Source organism: Scatophagus argus, chromosome 12 (assembly GCF_020382885.2).
Source record: "Scatophagus argus isolate fScaArg1 chromosome 12, fScaArg1.pri, whole genome shotgun sequence".
Classification (NCBI taxonomy): domain Eukaryota; kingdom Metazoa; phylum Chordata; class Actinopteri; family Scatophagidae; genus Scatophagus; species Scatophagus argus.
The window spans coordinates 16,653,127-16,672,793 of NC_058504.1; the positions used below are offsets into that span (position 1 = coordinate 16,653,127).

At 38.1% G+C, this 19,667-nt stretch overlaps 1 protein-coding gene across 1 annotated transcript; it reads right to left on the minus strand.

Annotated features, from left to right (window-relative positions):
* Window positions 1–306: 306 nt before the first annotated feature.
* cdhr2 (cadherin related family member 2) lies at window positions 307–14,999 on the minus strand. The gene is made up of 30 exons (XM_046407055.1): window positions 14,716–14,999; window positions 13,093–13,162; window positions 12,953–13,012; window positions 12,469–12,650; window positions 12,285–12,335; window positions 12,112–12,201; window positions 11,779–11,868; window positions 11,562–11,684; window positions 10,362–10,508; window positions 9,919–9,994; window positions 9,706–9,815; window positions 8,352–8,573; window positions 8,077–8,226; window positions 7,805–7,966; window positions 7,639–7,700; window positions 7,288–7,531; window positions 6,474–6,713; window positions 6,303–6,372; window positions 5,631–6,221; window positions 5,426–5,497; window positions 4,733–4,782; window positions 4,477–4,628; window positions 3,757–4,071; window positions 3,527–3,598; window positions 3,039–3,174; window positions 2,088–2,209; window positions 1,807–1,920; window positions 1,629–1,712; window positions 1,362–1,425; window positions 307–1,278 (listed from the first exon to the last, which is right to left on the minus strand). Exons 1-30 carry the CDS (start codon window positions 14,830–14,832, stop codon window positions 1,129–1,131), a joined length of 4,188 nt encoding a protein of 1,395 aa, XP_046263011.1. The 5' UTR covers window positions 14,833–14,999; the 3' UTR covers window positions 307–1,128.
* Window positions 15,000–19,667: the final 4,668 nt, after the last annotated feature.

The following is a 19,667-nucleotide window of genomic DNA, read 5'->3' on the forward strand; positions in this document are numbered from 1 at the left end:
TTTCATGTTTCCATGCTTGGAAAAGGCTGATATATCAATGTCATCATGAGCTTTTCTCTTTGCTCGTTTTTCCCCAAGGCCAATCAATAGTCCATGAGTCATTTTAGCCATTGTTGCTTTTTTATGCACCTCCGACAATGTGAAGCACACTTCAGCTGAGACAGATGATGGCAGAGCGATGGTCTCTAATAGTGATTTATGACCTTATGGTCAGCCATTCAACCTGAAGGTTGTTTTGTTTTGAATGTATGGAAGTTAAAGTTGGCCTAAATGTTGCCTCGACGTGTGTGTAGGAGGAGTTTTTGCAATGAGTGCAGGTTTTTGAACATCTGATATTCTGCTTTTTGGATATGGCACAATGTTTTGACATGTTTGTATTGTGTAAAATATAAAACAAAGAACTGATGACAAGCATCATCATCATGATCATTTGAGGAAAAATAATAACTTCTGATTTGGAGTACTTTTATTCATTACTACTTACTGTACTTTTATGCCATTGTTAGTGATTCAGTTGTAAATTATATGATGAAACTTATTTTAAGTGTGTTTTGATTTAGCCGTTGTGCAGTGTCTGTGATGTTGGTGCTCACACATTAAGTTCATGAAAGTGGAATTAAATCAACATTTGGAGAGATTGATTTTAATGACTGATTGCACTGGTTATACATTCATTTAGATGTCAGTAAAAAAAAAATATATATCTTTTCAATCTGAAGCTTGTTGGTTTTTATTTCAGCAACAAGTATCTCAAACCCAAAGCAAATAACAAATAACAAATAAAACACGCATAAGGCTAACCATTTTGACTGATGTGCAGTCATAAATAATGATTTAATTCATACATTTACATTATGCAGTATTTTTGTTTCTTCTTTTTGGATTTTCTTTACGGTAGCAATGAGACTTAGCATCATGTGTTGACGTGACTTATAATACCGTTTATTTCAAAGCAAACCAAACAGTTTTTAAACTGTTTCTTAAAATATTAACAAAAATAAAGTGATTCACATGTGCAACAAACAATTGTTTTGATTTGCTTTCCCATTGCTTCTGGTCAATTTGTTGTCTAGATAAAGCTGATGTGAGTTCAGTTTTACATGCAGAATTCAAGAGTCATCATTCCCTTCATAGATCTGTAGTGCTGAATGCATGGTTGTTATAACCCATGAGAGGATTGTCTGTGCCTTTCTTCTTGCCCTGCTCAGCCAGCGCTGCACTGAGAGGTTCAATGTACTCTGGTGGATCGTTCTTGTCCTCCTCCTCCTGGATCATCCACTGATGAGGAGCAGGCAAGTTTTTAAAATTAGACCATATTCTAAGAAGTGCAAATAAGGATGGACTTCAAAATGTAAACCAACCTTGGCAGATTTTGTTTGTTTGTCAGGAATGCTCATGTCATCGCCATAGTCCAGGGAGTTCAGACTTAATTGGGGAAAGAAAAGAAGGCGCAAAGTTATCTCCACATGTACAATTAATCATTTCAGAAAGACAGCATTTGCACCTCTGCTGCACAGTGGAGGGTGAGGTTATGTGTCCCCGTGAGCTGCCACCACATCAAACTGTAACTGAGCAAATAATTGCTATCAGCAGATAGCATCAGATAGTCACAGAGAGTTTATCTTTACCTGACTTTGTCCACATCTGAGCTCTCCATGTCCAAGTCCAGGACCATGGCTGTGTCGATGTTGAGGTTGAGCACAGGATTAGCCCTGTGAGCAAATAATCATATACCCAGTCAGAAATATGTTATTTTTCATATCATTTATTGATTTGTTTATCTTATTAAGACTGTTGTCTCCTGACCCCTCCATGGTGTATTTATTGGTTCCAGGCACCACGGGACCACTTTTCTGGTTGTCCGAAGTCACCATGGATGCAGAGTTCATGGCTTTAGATGCCTTCAGCTTCCTCTTATAACTGTAGCATGGAGTGAATCGGTCAGTAAACAGACATAGTACCCCTCTGATGTTTTTACATCATCTATGAGATCAAGTGATGACCAGGAAGTGTGGATTTACCCTGATAAACTACATGGTTATTAATCAATTCTTATCCCTATCTTTATTCTAAATCCCTTTTCTTACTTTCTGCGAGTGCACATCAGGGAAGTTGTGAGAACAGCCAGTACGATGACAAGGCCTCCCACTATTCCCAGCAGGATGTACTTCACAGCGTCTGTATCTTGTTGGACCACAGTAGCCTTCCCCTGAAACAGAAGTAAGAAATCTATTTTTAATATATTGTTCTCTGTGGATTTATAATGTTTCATTTACATGTCATAGTCAGATGTCAAAGTTTCTCAACATCTTACAAGAATCACTTAATTATGAATGAATGAATTACATGAATATATAACTAAAACAAAATAACATGCTATAATAGTCATATTTTGTTGTATCTTTATTTGTACATGTGCCAAATGATTACAATTCAAGTCTGAGACATTCAGTCATATCTTGCTATTCTGCAATAAACTCCCTTGTCATTAAATTCTGATTACTATATTTTTGGAAATTGTAGTAAAACATCAAAAATTCTAATAGTGATTAATTAAACTAAAACAATATTTCAGGCTTCAAACCCAAAAGTTATGCCCCTTAGTTGCACATTCTGCTCCCAATTAAAAAAAATCACCTCAGCTAAATGAATCAGAGGCAAAATAAAATACAACACTGATTTTTTGTTCTCAGGCACAAAAAATGTAAAATGTGAAGAAACTGTCATTCATTTTAGCCTTCGAATGAAACTCAATATGTTGTGGTTTTGCTTAATATTTTGGACATTTCACAGGATGTATTTCTAGTGGTCACAGTTTTTCAATTCACTTGAATAAGTAATTTGAACATATAGAAGTTTTGTCTCCTCACTATCAGGTACAACTTGGTGCAGTTAACCCATGAAGACATGACAAAAAAACAGGCCATGTAATGTGTCTCTCATGAAGTTTCAACATGTAACCAGAAGAAACTATAAAATGACATAAAAGAGACCCTTTCAGAAAATAAAATTTCAGCTCTACAGCTGCTTGTACTTACAATGTTCGTGAGGCCAACATCTTGCAGTGAAAGATAATGTTCAGGATCAGAAAGCTTCTCTTCCACTTCTGTACGGGTGAGAGCGGTCCCGTTGAAGTAGACAAAATATGCCATTATGATTGTGTTACCTGAAGCCCTGAGAGAAAAATATGACATACTTACACCAATAAAATGATGAGCCTAAATAAAATATTTCAGTCATTTAAAGACTAATCCCTTCTTGTGTTGCTGCTATGGTCTAAATTATCAGCAAATAATGTATCCTCAAAGATATCATTGTTAACAGGAACACTGGCACCACCTAGTGGACAACAGGATATACCTGCAAGTGAAAATCTGATGATTATTTGGGATTTCCTGTCAACACCAGCCAATGATTTCAAAGATTTAAAAGAATAAGATTTATAAGTTTTCCGACTTTATCCAGCTGTATAATTTATTCTGATATGTGGTGATTTACATTTAGAGGTGATGACAAGAAAACTCACCTGGCTGTTTCTGAAGTGGCCGACTTGATTGAGACAATTTTAACAGAAGCCTTGGTGGCACTAGTAAGCGCCCTGGAAATGAAGAAAATGAATGAATGAAGAGTGAAAATGAATGAAGAGAAAGAAAATACCAAGTCCTCGATGAGAAGCAGTACAGATTTAAGTGTCAACTAAGTGAAAAGTCAGAAAACCTTCAACTCTCTTTTATAATACGTTATGTAGAAATGTACCTGATGATATTATCAATTTCTTCATCAACTTCTGCTACAGATCTTGAAAATTCAAGTTCAACTTTGTATGTTTCATCAATTGTGAAAATCTGTAAAACAGAAAGAACAGAAGCATTAACACAAGCTGAAGTGTCCATCTCTGTGTCTGCGGCACAGACAGGATCCTTCACTGTGGGACATGAATGAAAATGCAGTGACATGTCTGCTTGTGTCCTCACCTGCAGTGAGGTCTTGTTTGAGAGACCGCCGTTGTCAGTTGCAGTTACTGTTACCAAATACTTCCCTTTCAGTGTCACATCAAGCCCCTCAGTAGATCTGTGGAAAGTGAAAGAAATGCTGAGTGCAACCATAGATTAAAGATCCCCCAGACACAAACATGTATAAGCCCACACCCTCATCCAAAATACAAAAGGCCATAAAACCAAACTCTTTTCTCGCTTTGTAGTCATTTTGAGTCTCTCTCTCTCTCTCTCTCTTGTTGCCATGTCTCTTTGTAGTTGTTTTGTTTCTCCTTGTGGTCATTGTGATTGAATTTCCATCTAGAAATATTAACACTTCAACCAGAGGCTCTGGTCCAGGGGCCCGCTGACCCTTTGGCCCTCTTGGACTGTGTGCAGTAGGCCCATTCAAAATTCATCCTTAAGTAAAAATGAAAGCTGACCCAAACACATGTTTTGAGCAGAATGAGATAGGCCACATGATTGATAACTTTGTACTCACTGGATCTCTCCAAAATAAATCTCCTTTTGCTGTGTGGTCTTGGCTTTGAACAGAGTCCTCTGTTGATTTACAGTGCCGTCAATGTTCTCAAATTGGACTGCCGTTACTGTAAACTCAATGCCTCGATGTTTTTCAGAGTCGCGGTCCATCGCCTGAGAGCAGCAAAAGATACAAGCAAGAATGTCCAGACATCCTTTCACATACCCGATTAACAAGCTGAAATCATGGCATTGATTTGTTTTTTGTCCATACTCACAGAGACTGCTGCAACCGATGTCCCCTCACTTGCACTTTCTGACACCACAACTAAAATTTAAATGAGGAAAATCAACATTAAAATTTACAAAGCATAATAATATAATACACAAAAACAGGCAAAAATGACTAAATTCAGCCCAAAAGTGTCATATTTCCAATTTTTACATTTGTTAAAAATGTAAAAACATTTGTTTTCCTTGCAGAACACAGGTGTTGCTAGTCTACCACTGCCTCGATATGTAAAAATGTTATTATTATTATTATTATATATGTGTTATGTTAATGTTATTTGCTTTTGCAAATGTGTGACTTTTGTCTTGTAAATTATTATTGCAGCAGCAGAACATAAACCCTCATATTTGGCAAAGTAAAATTTGTGTTTTTGTCAAAGGAGTTTAGTGACTTGGGTGAGAAGGATATATCGAGATTTTATTTTAGGTATGCCTTTTATGGGTGGCTGATGTACTCTTTGGTGCTGCCCCCTGTCTAAGGAAGTGCCTTCCTTAGCTTCCTAAAATGGTACTCCTGTTGCTTCTGAGGTTGTGCCAACATCTACTGCAGGTAAAACACACCAGTCGAAAAAACTGAACTAAGGTAAGAAATGCACTTGCTCACAAGACAAACAAACAAACAAATAATGTTGTTAAGTTAAAATTTCCTTGCAGTTGGACGATTTCACATATAAACTCACCAAAAACAGAATCTGAGTAAAGGAATTCTGGAGCGTTGTCGTTGATGTCTTCAATGTTGATCACCATTTCTCCTGAAATATTGGATAAAAATAAGAGAGTAACATAAGATGTGTGTTTGTAGGTATGTGTTTGACAATCTTATGCTTTTACTGCTTTTATTTGATGCTCTTATGCTTTGTTATCGCTACACAACCTAGTGCTGACCTGTTGTGACACTGTTGTTCTCTCCTTTCTCTGTGTACTCATCCACCACCTGAGCCTCTATCACCACTTGGTCACACTCTTCATAATCCAGCAAATGCTCTGGGTTGACTTTGACTTCTCCTGTTGGTTCCAGAATAAAGCTATTGCAGGGTTTCATGGAGCCACTGCATCTGCAATTCATGGATTCCAGCTCGTAGACCAGGGAGTGGTTTCCGTCTTTGTCGAACCCTACAAACCTCCCAACGACTTCACCACCGGTGGTGTTCTCCTTCACTGTCACAGGCGCTAATGGCTTGAACTCGGGCCTCTCATCGTTAACATCCAACACATTGACCTCCACCATCACTACAGCCTTCTTCTGTTCCAGATCTGTTGCCTCTACCTGAAGTTTATATTGCTTGTGGGTGCTCTCGTAGTCCAACTCAATGTCTGGGTCCACCATGATATTTCCCCTGTAGCCCTGCCCCTCCCCCTCTGCAAAGGTGCGAATGATAAAGCTACCAAAACTTCCTTCAATGATGCTGAAAGAGATGCGGTTAAAGTCTGTCGTTTGGTCCAAATCCTTAGCGTAAACAGAACCAACATATGCACCTGTTTGGATGGAAAAACACAGTTAAATCTGGTCACACAGTTGTGAACAGTTGAAAGTGTTTCAGAAAAATAAATACTGACCTTTTTCCCCTTCTTTAACTGAGAATGTGTAAGAGGATTCTTCAAATTGTGGTGAGTTGTCATTGACATCCTGGGATGCATGAAAAGAAAACTGTTATCATCCTCACCTGGAGTGGCAGCGTCAGTAGCAACACGGCAACAATAATTTGCTACAAACTGAAGACAACTTACCTCTATATTGATGATAACTTTGACTGTGCTAGACAGTGGGGGAGTACCCTTGTCAGTAGCGGTTACATTGAGTTCGATCTTCCCGTTCAGCTTTGGGTCCAGGGCCTCCAGATCAAGGATCCCACTGTTTCTCAACACGCCGGTGTTCGGGTCAATGGTGAAGTTATCACTGTACTCACTTGGTGCAATTCCATACACTATTTGGCTGTTTTCTGTACCAGAGTCATCTGCATCTGTAGCCTGTTGACATGACAAACATTAGAAACAATGGTTAAGAAGTGCATTTCTTACTCCATGTTGCAAGTCCACTACATTACCAAAAGTATGTGACCACCCTGCTACAACAGCTTCCAGTTCTCTAGGAAATTTTTCCATAAGAATTTGGACAACTACTGTAAATGTATAAAATGTTGTATTAAAGCTTGTGTCTCCAGGGGGAGCTGCATGAAGCCTGGCAGTTGGGTCAAATCATGTTGCTTGAGTCAGCATCTGTTGGGGCCGAAGTTTTGAAAAGAGAAACATCTGTGGCGATATTGGATGCTAGGAGCATAATGTAACTGAATCTTCGACTAAACTGTTTAAATTGTGTTGTCGGTAAAGTGAGTGCCAGAAAGAGTGTATCTCTGGTTCAGCTGCATCAGTTGTTTTTTTTTGTCCATCTTGACTCATGGTAGCGTTTTTACTATTTCTGTCTTTTGAGACAGACACTTAATGTGTGTAAATTGAAGACACGCAGCAAGTATTTTTCAGTCATTCAAAACCTAGCTATGAGAGGGAAGTGTTTGCAGTTTTCTTACTGTTCTCTCACAGTTACCTCAATCTTAAGCTCAAACTGTCCACCCTCTTCAACAAACACCAGGTAAGAGTCTCTGTTGAAGACTGGGGGCTGGTCGTTGATGTCAGTCACAGTGATCTCCAGGACTGTGGTGCCTGGCTTGCCATCTGTGTCTCTGGCCTGCAGAGTCGCTGAATACAGAGATCTGACCTCACGATCCAACAGGATTTGGTTTTTCACGTAAATTTCACCTGAATGTGGCTTCACGTCGAAATACAGTAATCTGAAACAGAGATGCAGACTGTTCAGTGGCATGGACTGGGCACAAGGTAGACAGGGGCTGCATTCAAATAACCGGAGAAAATGCAGTTTGGTCGAGTGTAGGCATACATGCTGTCTGGAAGAAGTCTGTACGTGATCTTGCCTTGATCCATTGTGTCAGGGTCCTCTGCCTGGGGGGAAAAGGACAATGTGTGCTCCTCTGAGTGCCATTCGAGAATTTCTTACAAACAAGCTCAAACTTTCCGTGGGAGAATCAAGATCAGAAAAGACTTACAGTAATTGTTTCTATTATTGTGCCATTAGGAGAGTGCTCAGCCACTCTCAGCTGATAGGTGTCTTGTGGGAATGTGGGGCTGTTGTCGTTGGAGTCCTTGATAGTAATAGAAACTGTAGCAGTGGACTTGAATGTGGATTCTTCATTATCTATAGCAATCACCTGCACCATAACACAAGTAACAGAAACATCTGAGATTGGTGAAGGTCTGATGACGAAAACTAATGGTATTATCAGAGGCTTGTGGACTATATTTTAAAAAATATTCTTACTTCTACAACAATTTCCTGTCTTTCCTCAAAATCCAGTTTTTCGGGCTGCTTGACCAGAAGCTGAACAACACTGTCTGATACAGCAAGCTGAGGTTCCACAGAAAACACATCCTTGTCAGCTCCCTCTAGGATTAGCTGGGTTCTGGACGTCTGTGAAAAAAGTCAACAAAAATAATTATTCATTACCAATACTCTGAGCATCACAGGGAAACATGTGTTAGTTGCAGAATGTCGACCTTTTTGTGTTTTGTTGTTGTTCTTCTTCTTCTTCTTACCTTATCCAGATCTTTAACTGTCATGCCAATTGGAATAGCGCCTAATGAGTGTTCAAAGACCTCTCCTGTAAAGTCACTCGCTTCCACGCAGGACAGCTCGTCTCCAGGGTCTTCACACTTGTAAAACAGTGGCCTGTTGTCATTGATGTCGATGATGTTGATCAGTACATCTGTTGTGATGCTGGCTTGGACCCCATGAATGTTCTGTTTTGACTCCATAGCCTAAAATTATAAATAAAAACATCATCATCATCATCATCATCATCTCAACATTTGCCCAAATCCTCTCAATTAATTAAGATTGTCAAGACTCAAGAAGACTCAAGTGTTATTTTTTGGTCTTCAGATTCAGTTGTACTGCAGCCTTCACACAGCACAATACATCACCCCAGAGAAGTGACATATTTCCTTTTTTCTCCTCCTCTCAGTTGCTTCCCTGCATGTTTTGAAGTACTTAAAGTGAGAACAAGGGCAGAAACTTCAATATATATTTGTTTAAAATCACACCTTAAATTTCACAGAGTGCAGCTGGCGTCTTTTGCTTTTCTCACACCCCTCATCAGCTTGTTTTCTGCTCTTTCACCTCCTTCTGAAAATAAAGAAGTAGCCCCCATGCTGAGCTTCACTCCCTGAGGTTCCTGGCCATGACACCTCTATTGGACCTGCGCTCTTCCCCTCATGCTAAGTCCTTTTTCATTAGAGGTGCAGACTGTCCTTCCTGTCTTTCAAACGTGTTCTTTAAGGTGAGAGAAAACACTTATCACTAAATATCTCTACTTTTCTGCCTCATTTTGATGCAAAGCTGTTGATGTATTTCTCTGAGCATTGTTCCCTACGCTTTTTGGTACTGAATGGGAATAATAGATTTCTTGCAGAGAGTTAGATGAGAAGATCTGTTTAGCAGCATCTCTAAATCTGTGTTATTATGATGTTGTTTCCCATTAGTTTAATCCATACACAAACAGAAATGGAAAAACAACTTTTTGATGTTTAATGAAGAGCTGTGTGTTGGAAAATGTTTTTGGCTGGGTGCAGTGATTCTGTGCTGTCTTGTCGGCACCATGAGGATGCCAGGCAACCAGCACAAACTTGTGCTAGGTGGGTGTTATTAAACCTTGGACAGAGCCAGGCTAGCTGTTTCCCCTTGCTTCCAGTCTTTATGCTAGGCTAATCTAATCACCTGCATAGCCCTAACTGGATAGCATACAGACGTGAGAAGTTGTATCAATCTTCTTCTCACTCTTGGCAAAATGTTAAACTATTCTTTTAAATCAAGGTAAGCTTGAATTAAAGGAGAAAAACATTTATACAAGGGAGAAATTTGATTAACTACACAGAAATGAGGATTGTGTACCTTTACAGTCAGGGTGACAGCGTCACCAATTAATTCTCTGTCAATTGCTGAAAGTACAGATATGACTCCGTCATCACTTGAGATTGTAAACAGGCCATCCACTGTGGAAGCTGTCAACGATGTCCAAAACACAAACAAGAAAATTCTTATTTACTCACTCAGTGCAAACAACAAATTATTTGAACTTCTTTTTTAAAAGTTGACGTGGCTCACCTTGAATGCTATAGATGATATCATCGTTGACTCCTGTGTCCCCATCTATGGCAAATACTCGTAACACAGACTGGCCCTGGCAAAGAAAACAAGAGTTTCTAAAACCAGAAGCAGTTGAAAGTCTCCTTATTTAAACACAAAGCCAAAGAGGACTGTAAATTTGTGTCGTATCACATCATGATTTGCAGAAGCTTCACCACACAAATAAGCTAAATCCTGGGCTCAAACAAGAACACGTAGTTACATGTACATCAGAATTAAAAGCAGACGTCACACAACAAAATATGAAAAAAAATGAAAATGTGTAAAGCATGTTTTTTGACTGAATACATTTGATGGTATACTGATAGTAAAACGTTGATTTCCTTTGAATTCACTGGAAATTAACAAAAACCCAGGCACATTTTTAGTTGCAGGAGTGTTAAAAATCCATTGGCACTCACCTCAGGAGAATGCTCTGCAACACTCCCTACGTAGGGAAGATTAATGAACTGTGGGTCCATGTCTGGGATGTCCACAACCGTAATGAAAGAAAAAACGATGTTTGACAAGTACGCTGTTTCATCAAAATAACAACGGCCTCCACCATCCTGTTATGGGACACACAAGTCGGATGTAGAAATTCAAAAAAGTTCTTCTGCTTGTACAAGAGAATTTTTTAATAGAACAGAATAGAATAGAATTTTTATTTGTCTGACACCACAAGACAACAGAAATTTGTCTTCAACAGGGCTCAACATCATCACTACACACATACAAGGCATTAAAAGACCTAAGATCACATAAACCTGAACTAAAATCACACACATTGCTACTTAAAAGGACCATTAGTAAAATCATTATCAGGTTATAGAAATTCCTTTTCTGTTGAGGGCTGTGATTGCAGATGGAATGAATGATTTTTTGTAGATTGCATTTTTTGACCAGTGGGGCTTTGTATCTTCTGCCTGATGGGAGAAGACTAAAAGAATGATAATACACCAGTAAAGTCACATTTTAAAATCATCATAGAAATATATCTACATATTTAGTGGTATCATCACTGTGACAAATTAAATTACAGCATGAAGATGTTATTTGGCTGGTTCAGAGATCCCTTTTCCCTACGTTCATGTGAAGAGAATCCCTTTATTTTGTACTCTCACTTAAAGTTTTCATGTTAAGAATAAGGTTGAAGCACTTGATATAAGGTTAAATATCTATATAAAAAAACAACTTGATTCCGTGCTTCACAATCCCAAATCAATCTGTAAATGTTAAAGAATGCTTTTTATATTAAATTATTATCAACATATCGTGCGTGCAAGTTGATTTAAGTGAGCTGTCACATAGGAAGAACCACTGGGACATCCGGGGACACAGTCCTATTTCACTTCTTGGACAGAGTTAGATGAGAAGATTGAAGCCGCTCTCATACTGGCCTGTTTTGTATAAAATGGGGATTGACTGTGGGCTAGTTCTGGGACAGGAGCAGTGAGCCAAGCCAGCTGTTTCCCCACTCTGCTTTCAGTCCTTATGATGGCAGTAGCTTTATATTTAGAATATATGAGGGGTATGCATCTAACTCTCAACAAGATAACAACTTTGAGAGGCCAAGGAATGTTTGCATCAATGATAAAGGCATCTTTAAATTTGATACTTACAGTTGCGTTAATCTTCAGCTGATAGAAAGTGCTCTGTGAAGTATAGTTCAGAGGGCCATTTAGTCTGACTTCACCAGTTGCTTCTACAATGCTGAACAGGCCGAATCCAGAATCTGGAGTAACCTAGAAAATACAGTGCAAATGATGCTTCAGTGAGGTTTATGGAACATCATAATATAATATTAATCAATTACATGATTTACAGAAGAAAACTTACGCCATCTATGCTGTAAAAAACAACACCGGCACTTGAAGTGTCTGCATCTGTAGCCAGCACCTTAAACAGAGATGTACCTACAGGGGTGTTCTGATGAATCCGATGGGGGATAAAATCAAAAGGAATAAAAGAGAAAATTTAGCATACAATGGTCTGGCAGCTTTAACAAACATGTAAGATAATTTTAGTAATGACTTGGTAAACTTATGCTTTTCTCTCACAGAGCCTTACAGTACGTACTAACAACATAACATGCTTTTTTTAGACAGAGTTTTAAAAAACTGATACACAAATGGATTAGGAAAATTGTTAACTTAAATATAATTGTCTTACTTCTGGGATCGAGATATCATATGAAGCCTCCTGAAATGTAGGTTTGTTGTCGTTGGCATCTTGTAATATGATAGTTAACTCTGCTGATGTCTGGAAGACATTGCATGATGTATGAATGTAATGAACAAACTGATATGAAATGGATGATTAATACTGACTGAATGGTCACTTACAGGATTGGGACCATCAGACACAGTAACTCCGAGGTTCATTACATCACCAGCCTTGAATAAAAAAAGAAAGAAAGAAAAAATGAGAATGAGAATGAGAAACAAGAAATTGAGAAAACAAATACACAAACACAATCAAAATGAAACTGATGACACCTAAAGGGCATCTACTTCCTCCACTCCATACCTCTCTATCCAGATTCCTTACGACTGATACCCTCCCAGTATAAGTGTCTACTGCAAAGAATCCGGCATTGGGCCCAGTGAGTGTATAGGTCAGCCTGTCATTATCTGCATCTGTTGCATCTATAGTAAACGCGAGGCTACCTGTGAAAATAAAGTCAATGGAACACACATAAGGAGTGTTTGCTGAGGTATAATGAATTAAGTGAAAACACACACACTCTTGTTTCCATCACTTTTGGGGACATTACATAGACTTACATTCATTTCCTGGAGGCCTAACCAACACCTAACCATAACAATAAACATTACTAATCCTAACCCTAACCCTGACCTCAGCCTACCCTTAAAGCAAGTCTGCACCCTGATATTTAAGGATTTATGTTACTTGCATTTTTCTCTCATAAGTAAGACACGTCCTCACAATGTAACTGTATGAACATATTTTTGTCCCCACAACTACTGCATCGACACACACGCACACATACCTTTGGGGATATCCTCACACACTTGATAAACAAAAGTGTGGATCGTAGGGCTGGTGTTTGCTGCAGAAGCAAACAATACAAGTTAAGTGGTGATCTAAATACATAATGCCAAAAATCATGAAAATGAACTCAATACGCACCATTACTTAAACTGATGAGGCACAACAGACACAATGACAACACACTTCCTGTGATTCCCCCCATGTCTGTCTGTAAAGAAAATTAATATGGAGAGATGATACATATAGTGGATTCACTGCTAATCAGTTAACAAAAAATTATTTGGCAACTATTTTAATAATCAATTAATCATCATATATGAAGCAAGACTATAAAAGTGCAATACTAGTGGCTCCGTTAGGCTGACCTCAAGCATTAGCAGGTACTGTGTATTGTAGAATTTCACAGCAATCTCTTTAATAGTTGGTAGATAACTAGTATATAACTAGGTAGTAGTTTAGAACCTGTCAATAAAAAACAAAAATATAGATATTTTTTATGTTATGTTGTAGATGTTAAATAATGTGTTTCAGTCTGACTGAAAGTGGTAGACCAACCTATAGCCAGGCTAAACATTATGATCACCTCAGATCTCTCAAAGGTGAGGCTTTGCTGTTTTCTCTCAATTATATATTTGCAAATTGAATATTTATGGCTTTTAGCTGTTAAATTGGCAGACTTCTTAGTAGACTTCTTAATTCTTAGTAGCCAAAAAGGAGGTTGTCTTAACACATTTTAGTAGCAAAATGTAAAACATTTTATTCCTCATTGTAAAACATCAGCATCATTTAATTTAATTAACACCAATGTCAAAACCAGATACATTTTGCAGCTGGACAAAATACTGAAGTTACTTGAAGGGAATCACACCAAGTAGATAACTGCTCTTGTCCTGATTTCTACCAGGGCTGAAATTTAACAGCACATTGTATATGGCCACACCCAAATAAGCAACATCACCTGCTGTGACATGACAGAGCAAAGTGCAGTAATATTTTGGAAAGTTTCATTACAGAGAGAACTGAGAAGAGCCAAGTTCCTGCACCGTGTGACATAAATACTGACGTTAGAGGTAATTAGACAGATGGTACTGGAAAATGTGTCTACATCATGTTTTACAGTGTAAGCAAGAATTGTGAAATATTTTAATGAAATGTGACCAACATGTGGGGAAAAAAATTTTGAGAATGTCATTTCACTTGAGAACAGAACTCCTTAATTTTCCTGAGTTAATGTTGATTCAAAATCAGTCAAATTTTACAGCATGTTCCCATCTGATTTTACAGTCATGATTCACTTGTAAGTATTAATTTGACATGTGTCTCGGGGTTTGTCACCTTCGAGGTTTTCAGGAAAGTTTAGGAGTTTATGTTAGTTATATTAATACAAATGTTGCCACTAGTTACATTGTTTACTTGGTGGAACGATTTTAATAATGTGACTTGAGAATTAACCATTTGCTATCTCCATTAAATTCTAACGTGTAGTCATCAAAACTGAACTGAATCAAAAAATGAGTATAGGCTATACATGCATTTATACTGTAAAGTACAAGAAATTTGACCATGCCAGGTTGAAGGGTACAGCATGTACTTCCTGACTATCCAATGTCAGTAAATTACAGCACACATAAAAGAAATACATTTCTTTTACATTTTTTTTTACATTTCTTTCTTTTACACAGTCATAGTCACCAACCTATGAGATTACTAACAACATTTTAAAAAGGTAAATCTAACTTAAAATACAGCAGTCAAACTTACCAACCGACATTCACAGAGGAGCTTCTCCTTTCCTGAAGTCAAATGAGACCTTTGGCTCTTTATCCTCCTAGTGATTATCGTCTTGCAGTTGTAAACATTAATGATTAACATGCGCATGAAATGCACAGTCAATAACACAATACTAAACCTTCTCTCACCTTACTGATGGGAAATAGATGAATTTTGAAAAACTCAAAATATCTGTCTGTTGTTTGCTCTCACACATGGCCACATTATGGATGTGCAAGCCTGGGTTAGTAATGAGAGACAACTCCTCATGCCATCATTGGCTGACACCAGTAACACATGGCATTGTGCCATGCTGGGTCACCAACGTCTATACCAGAATCCAGGCACTCCTGAACTGCTCTTTTGTTTGATTGGGTGCTTCTGTTGTCATGGGAACAGCAGTATTCTCTTTGCTTCCATTGAGAAAACCTAACGTGGCTTTTCTAAAACATGTCTCATCAGAGCCAGTCACTGGACCAGTGCCTTTTTCAGAAAGCACAGATTCATGCACCTCCCTAATGAGCTCTTCCCAATAAGCCCTCCCCTTCTGTCTGCCCTCCTAATTAAAGAAAATCACACAAAGGATTACCTTCTCTTGTACCCACTCAATTCATTTGTACTCAAACATTTTTCTCAAAACAAAAGCACTCAGACAGAAAACAATATACCAACAGTATATTGTTTTTCATTTCTGCTGTTTATAATAGAGGCACACGCGAAGGTAGAATGAAGGTACATGTGAAAACACACTTGGTGTATTCAGAAAAGTTTGTTCCCCAGTCAAACAAAAAAGATGTTATTTGATACAGCAAAGTGTTGAAATTTTGAAAGAATGCATTTACATTTTTGGTACAATAGGTGAAATGTACTTGCTGCTCATTGTAAAATGTTCAGCTGTTACAGTGACAGTACCTAAAAGAAAGGGTGTTGCCTTTTTAAAAGGGATTCATGTGTTTTTTATTAGCTGAGAGTCATGCTAGCAGCTGAGGGTGTACTTTATGACAGCTGAGATGTAATGCTGACATCATCATTCTAATGACAACGATAATGCTAACAAGCTAAAGTTTAAAGAGTATATAGTGTTCACCATGGTTCATCAATCTTAGTTTAATGCGGTGTTGTTTGCTGATTAGCACAAAACACAAAGTACAGCTGAGGTTGGTTGGAATGTCACTAGTTAAACAGGTATAATCCAATGGTTTGGTTCAAATGAAATTTTAATGGAGGCACTGCAGGAACTGTCAAGAGATCACCCCAAAATTACTGCAATTCATCTTGAAGGGTGACATGAATGCCCACGTCAAAAGTCATGGCAGTTCATACAACATTTGTTTAGAAAACCACAAATGTTATCATGAATCATTATAAAAAGTCTCATGTCAGTCCAACTAATAGTTGTCAGATATTTCAGTCTGGACCAAAGTGGTGGACTGAATGTAACTGACCAACGGACAAAATGACATTTCCATCCCGTAAAGGCTGTAAACAGGATAATACTGCTAATTTGCTAAACTGACCTTAATGTGTCGAATGGCAGAAAAACTATGAAAGTGGGTCAGAATGATGAACACCAGGCTTTCTTTATTATCTCAGTTAGTTGAGCAGAATACTTGACCTTTTATGAGGAGGTAAAGAACAAACCAAAAGTTCACGCCAATAAATATTATCATTCACATACTCAGAAGCAAGACTACTCTTTATTAAGGACAGACATCTCAGAAATCTTTTAGTAAAATCTTATCCAGTTAAACTTTGGTTTATGACTTGCAGGAATGAACATAATGCTGCCACTCTTGACACAGCAATAAAAATATATAAATGGGAGGGAGTATTATAAAACACTGCCAAAGTAGTTCCAGTACACAGAAACACAGGTATATTTTAAAAAAAAACAGCAACAGCAAATAAACAAACCTAAATGGCTAAATGAACCTGGGTCAGTCAGGGTCTTGCTTTTCCACTGAGATGAGTAATGACGCACACTGGCCCGTGAATTAAGCGACATATTAATTTTGTAATGAGGAAGATAATGCATAAAAGAGGAATTGCAAAAAGGAATGAAGTAAAAGTAAGAATTGAACAGTTGAACAGTTGACTTGTGCCGATACATCAGGACATTGGAAGGCGTTGACAGTTATTGTGTCTGATTTTGACGGCATTGGAGAAGGGAGGGTCTCCTTCCCTCTTTTCCTTTTCATTGCCTTCCTTTTTAGTAGATGTGGTTGTAGTTCCAGTATTTTCTGCATTATTTGTCCTGTATATTTTCCTTTTCTTTTCATTGTGGAGGAAATGTACTTTCATTTCATTTTGACCAATGGGACATTTATCTGAAAGATATACTAAGTAGCTATTTGTGGATTAATTTAAACTTCCCTGAGGTAAAATTAGCTCAACTTTGACTGGCTACAACATTACAACACTGTTTCCATTTTACCACATAATATGAGCCAATAATGCTGTATGTAATGATATGACACTGTGGAATTAGCCATTCTGCTTAAGTACACATTTGAATGTAAGACCTTTATTTTACACTGCTTTTACTAAACAAAGGTCCAAACAACTTCTTCTTTTGTGTGTTGTTTTTTTTTCCAACAAGGTCTTTACTGATTATAACAACAACTTAACGTGTATGTATTTACTATATCTATACACGGGAATACAAGACACAAACATTTCACTACAACATCTGTAGCCATACACACAATCCAACCTCCACCCACTTACAACAAAATGAACTAAAAAAACTGGTTGAAGATCATATCAGGGTGATACACTTCAGTTTAATATTATTAGGATCAGATTGTAGTTTTTCTGTTTCTTTCTCCTCCCCTGCTTTCTCCCTCTGTGCGTGTGTGTGCGCGTATGTGTGTATGTGGACATTGGAGTCAATCTGGAGCGGAGCTGGGCGTTCCTGGGGAAAGTCTCCTGCGATTGCTGTCTTCACGCATCTGTGTTGCATTTAAACGCAATCAGCTCCTAACGTCTGGTTGCTGGAAAGGACTGGCTCATCTGTACTTCTTCGCCACATTGTCGCTGCTCACCTGTGGTATCACATCAGGTCATTTTACAGTATCTTTTGCTTGAAGATTTTTCCTGTACTCATCCTGTACTTTGCTGCGTCCAGGTTCCCGCCCAGTTTCTGCTTCAGCTTCTGACCTGCCTGCTTGGACTCAGTCTCCGTCCTCCGCCAGCCTGCTTCGTGGGCTATCTGCTTCTTTTAATGCTAGACCACACACACTCGTCTCCGTCTGGTTCTCTTTGTTTTTGGACTCTGTTGTAGTGAACTTTCCCTGCCTGAAGTTTCTAGTACTTTGTTCACTTCAGTATTATTTCAGTAAACTTTGTGTAAACTGTGTTTCTGGTCTCAGTGTCTGCTCCTTGGGGTCTCAATTTCCTACCAAATATAACAAATATTAAGTATAAATGTTGAAAATAAAACACTTTGACGGATTTGGATGTCGCAAAGGTCTGCCTGCTTATATGTGTTATTTAAAAAAAAACAACACAAAAATGTTTTAATTAGCTCAAAGTTATTATGAAAAGTTTAGTGTCTAAAGATAATTAGATAATGTGTTCTGAACAGACTCTCTTCCAGCTTCTCATAACTTCTTTATCTGATTACAATGCCAGGTGACAGGGTTTGCATACAGAAGCTTATGCATCTAGAATATTATGCCCTTTCAAAGACAGACCACCAGCATTACATTTTAACTTGTTGTTGTTTGTGGTGGTGTTGGGGGTGGCTGCTGATTTTGTTGTGTTCTGTTGAGGTTTGTCAACTGTAAGTGATGATAACCAATTATGGGATATGCTGTATCAATCAATTATTTCTTCAAATGATGTCCACACTTAGGACTGCATGGGGCCTGTGTGAAAGCATTGACAACTTTGAATAAATCTTCAGGTTGGTTTTTCCTTTCTGCATAATTTGAAAGTTTAATTGAGACTTCAGATTTGTTTATCTTATAGCATGAGATCTTTCCAGATACATTTTCCAGCGGCTTTGAGAAAAATAGTGATATTATCTGCATATAAACCCTGATGATCCTGCTGTGGTCATTCCTATAATGTTATTCTGGTCTCTTACTGTAACTGTTAGTGGTTCAACTGGCATGATAGATAGCAGTGGGGGACAGAGGATGCCCTTGTCTATATCCTTGTTTTTTCTTGATAGTTTCTGAGATATAACTACTGGACAGTATCTCTGCATATGGTTTTGTGTGAAGAAATCGTACCCATTTTGCAAAGCTTTGTGGCCAAAATATACAAGAATTTTAAATATGTGGGGCCATTCAACTCCACTAAAGGATATAACAATATCCAGTGACGGTAAAGTAACGTCTGGCGCCCTCCTTGATAATGGGATATATATTCAAATCCCTCTGACATTAAGGAAACTTTGTCTGTCTTTGTCTGTCTGTTCCTATTGTCTTATTCCCTCAAAGCTTTAGCAAAAAATCTTACCTAAAACAATTATTTGGTTTACCAACTTTTTTGAAGCAGAGTAATCACAGCTCTCCTTAAGGAAAACTTCAGGATTCATATTATGACAGGATTCTTAAAAACAGCCTGTAATCTGTTTTTAAATTTGATAAGGCTTTGTTTACTCTTTTTTTTAAACAGATTCCCTTAATACAAATAAACGCTTTTCACAGGCGACCCTGAACTTCTGAGGCAGACTGACACGCTTTTTTCTGTCCATTACGGTAAACATGGCAGCATGGCGAGTCCTCCCTGCTGTGGAAATACGCAGAAATGGGGGGTGTAACAGGGAACTGCTGAAACCCAAAACAATCATACGGCTGGATATTCACACCCAGAACTAAAAAGTGGAGATAACGTGCAAAATGTCGGGGGTTGCAAAGCAATAAATACGTGTAATGTACAATCAGATTGTGGTGATAATGCGAGAGTCTAATGTTTAGCACCTTTTTTACAGC